Source organism: Cucurbita pepo, unplaced genomic scaffold (assembly GCF_002806865.2).
Source record: "Cucurbita pepo subsp. pepo cultivar mu-cu-16 unplaced genomic scaffold, ASM280686v2 Cp4.1_scaffold001346, whole genome shotgun sequence".
NCBI classification, from domain to species: domain Eukaryota; kingdom Viridiplantae; phylum Streptophyta; class Magnoliopsida; order Cucurbitales; family Cucurbitaceae; genus Cucurbita; species Cucurbita pepo.
The window spans coordinates 3,634-7,400 of NW_019647522.1; the positions used below are offsets into that span (position 1 = coordinate 3,634).

The window sequence follows — 3,767 nt, forward strand, 5'->3', positions numbered from 1 at the left end:
ATATATATATATATATATATATATATATATATATATATATATATATATATATATCATTTTGAAAATTTAAAATTTAAAATTTAGAAATCTAAATGATAATTTTATTATTATTTAAATATTTTTGGCTGATTATTAATATTAATAATTTGATTATTATTATTGTAAGAATGAAAAATAATTCAATTAAACAATAAGTAATATTTATTTTCGTCTTGTTATTTATTTTATTGTTGGAAAAGAAGATATTTCTGGCCACTTGTCGAGTCGTTGACTCATAATTACCCTTTTATCATGTTTCTTTGACCGAACTTAGTTTGTAAGTCAACTTTTTCGGATCTTGTTCATATTTTCCTACAATTTAAAATAACAATGGTGATAAGAAGAATAAGACTAAATTAATTAATAAATAAATACCCTTTGACTTTCTAATTTATTTTTAAAATATCATTAAATCTTCAAAAAATTTATTATATTTTTTCTTAAAATTAAAAGTCCCATGTGCCCTTGTGTTATTATTTTTTTTTTCCTTTAATGAGGTGGGTCTTGTTTTTTTTGGTCGAAATAATGATATGAAAGTGATATTATATTGAATTTTTTTTATTATAAACGTCAACCAATTGTAATTATTTGTTCAGGTGGATCATTTGCCTATCTAAGGGTAGAATTAGGAGACTTCGTGGCATTCATCGCGGCGGGCAACATCCTCCTTGAATATGTAATTGGCGGTGCTGCTGTGGCCCGTTCATGGACATCATACTTTGCCACTTTGTGCAATCATCATCCGAACGATTTTCGCATCCACGTCTCGTCTTTTCCTGACGACTACAACCAGCTCGACCCCATTGCCATTGTCGTGATCATCGTCATTTGCACTTTAGCCATAGCCAGCACCAAAGGCTCCTCTCGCTTCAACTACATTGCTTCCATTTTCCACGTTGCCATCATTCTCTTCATTGTCATTGCTGGCCTAACCAAGGCCAACCCGAAAAACTTCACTCCCTTTGCCCCCTATGGCCCTCGTGGCATCTTTGTAGCCTCGGCCGTTTTGTTCTTTGCATATGTTGGTTTCGATGCCGTTTCGACAATGGCTGAGGAAACTAAGAACCCTGCTAAAGATATACCTATTGGTCTTGTTGGGTCCATGGTGATCACCACTTTAGCCTATTGCATTCTTGCGGTTACGTTGTGCTTGATGCAACCGTACCAACAAATTGATGAGGATGCGCCGTTTTCAGTGGCTTTTGAGGCTGTTGGATGGGGTTGGGCTAAGTACATTGTCGCTGCTGGTGCTATTAAAGGCATGACCACCGTGTTGTTGGTTAGTGCTGTTGGACAGGCTCGCTATCTCACGCACATTGCCAGATCCCACATGATCTCACCATGGTTCGCCAAAGTGCATGAAAGGACTGGCACTCCAGTGAATGCAACAGCCACCATGCTCGCTGCAACAGCAATAATTGCCTTCTTTACAAGTTTGGGAATCCTCTCAAACCTCCTTTCTATCTCCACCCTCTTCATCTTCATGTTGGTAGCCCTCGGCCTAATCGTCCGACGCTACTATGTCAGTGGTGAAACGACGTCATCGGACCGAAACAAGCTCATAATCTGCCTGGTTCTAATCCTCGGATCTTCAATAGCAACCGCCGTATATTGGAGCTTGAGCAACGGCTGGATCGGCTTGGTAGTGTCCAATTCCATATGGTTTCTCTCAACTCTAGCCCTATGGCTGGGCGTCCCACAAGCCAAAAAGCCTCGTGTGTGGGGCGTGCCGCTCGTCCCATGGGTGCCTTCATTGTCAATCGCCATCAACCTTTTCCTTCTTGGGTCGATCGACAAAGCTTCATTTGAAAGGTTTGGAATCTGGACTGGGATTCTGTTAGTTTACTATTTCTTGATTGGATTACATGCTTCTTATGATTCGGTCATGGAGTCCAAGATGGTAGCAGGAGAAGTTAACAACAGTGTGTGAACGGGGAAGAAGAAGCTCAACTTTGAGAAATGGATCTCATGTTGTTTGAATTTATAATGATTGGCTTAGTGCTTTCGTTAGGGGACTTGTTGTTTATGTTTGTTATTGTGTTAGCAAGGACGGTGGTTTGTTTGTATGCATTTTATTGTACTTGTAAAAATTATAGATAGTTCATGAAAAAATTATAGCATATTAGTTGAGCATGAGACGTTAGTAGCGACCCTGAGTAAAAAGAAATTAAGGGTCGTTACCATTGTCCTATGCAACGCCCCTAATTTTCTTAACCTAATTAGTGATGTCACCCATGCATGTTTTAATCATGTATGCGAAAGTACATAATAAATACTTTTAAAATAAAGCCATATACGTACGTATTCAATTTAAAACAAGAAATTAAACAGAATATAGTTTTAAATATAAAATAATTGCATTAAAAACACCTACTGAAATTGAATGCGTCTCTATCATGCCCTATTCGAACTTACATGGTCTTCCCAACTTTCACCATCATCCGTGCATGAGAGTTTTACCTTTACCTAAAAAAAATATAAGAGTAGCACGTGACTTGAGTATTTTATGATTTACTTAGTAAGTCACCCCACCATTGAGGTTAACAATGTAATCACACACATAACATGATTGGATCCTATCTTAAAACTATCACATGGCCTTGGACTCTTTCCAATTCCGAGTAAGGTTGGATGTGTAGTACTTTTCCACACACGAGACCCACGTACGCGCACATGGACTCACTAGATGGGCTTGTATACGTACCCCTTAGGCCTGATATGGTCAGGCTTAACACGTTATACGTCGTCAGACGCCACAACAAATGAAAGACCAACATGATATCCTGACGAACATGAATATCGAAGATATGCATCCGTACTAACATAATATAACTGGAAAGTATCCCGATACACATGGCACACGTACTGTTGCCTCGTGTTCAACTTTTTCTGGGTGAAGAAATACATTAAACTCTTGTAGTCGGTGTAGATTTGGGTATTCTTTCCATGCAGGTGGTGTCGTCAACTTTTTAATGCGAACACTACCGCCACCAACTCAAGATCATGTGTGGATTAGTTCTTCTCATATTCCTTTAACTGACGTGACACATATGCAACAATCATTCTAGTCCATTCTTGGAAGCATCACTATAAATCATATACCCTTCTGAACACTTGCTTCACACGCATCATTCCATATAAATGGTACACCCTTCCTTGTTAACGGTGTAAGTGGGGAGGTTATTCTAGTGAAGTCTTGCAAAAATATTTGGTAGTACCCCAACCCTTGAAAACTCCGTAGCTCTGAAACCGTAGTTGGATGTTCCCACTTAGTAACCGCTTCAATCTTGGTAGGGTCTACTAAGATTTCATCCTTTGACACCAAATGCCCCAAGAACGAGACTTGTCGTAGCCAACATTTGCATTTGGAGAACTTGACGTACAACTAATTTTCTATCGAGGTGGTTAATACCTTTCGGAGGTGCACTTGGTGCTCTCGGTCCATTTTCGAATATATTAGGATGTCGTCTATGAACGCGATAACAAATGTGTCTAGACACTCCTTGAACACTCGGTTCATTAACAACAGGAACATAGCTAGGGTGTTGGTGAGGCCAAACGACATCACTACAAACTCGTAGTGATCTTACCTTTTCCTGAATGTTGTCTTCGGTACATCCCCTTCTTTAATCTTAATTTGATGGTATGCTAACCGAAGGTCTATCTTGGAAAATACGGTCGCTTCCTTGAGTTGGTCAAACAGATCTTCAATACGAGGGAGTGGGTAC

General features: G+C 39.0%; 1 protein-coding gene across 1 annotated transcript; it reads left to right on the forward strand.

Annotated features, from left to right (window-relative positions):
• Window positions 1-635: 635 nt before the first annotated feature.
• LOC111786295 (cationic amino acid transporter 1-like) lies at window positions 636-2,187 on the forward strand (the record flags this gene model as incomplete). The annotated part of the gene is made up of 1 exon (XM_023666607.1): window positions 636-2,187. A coding segment is annotated over one exon (1,334 nt), but the record flags the coding sequence as incomplete, so codon positions are not given.
• Between the last annotated feature and the right edge of the window lie 1,580 nt (window positions 2,188-3,767).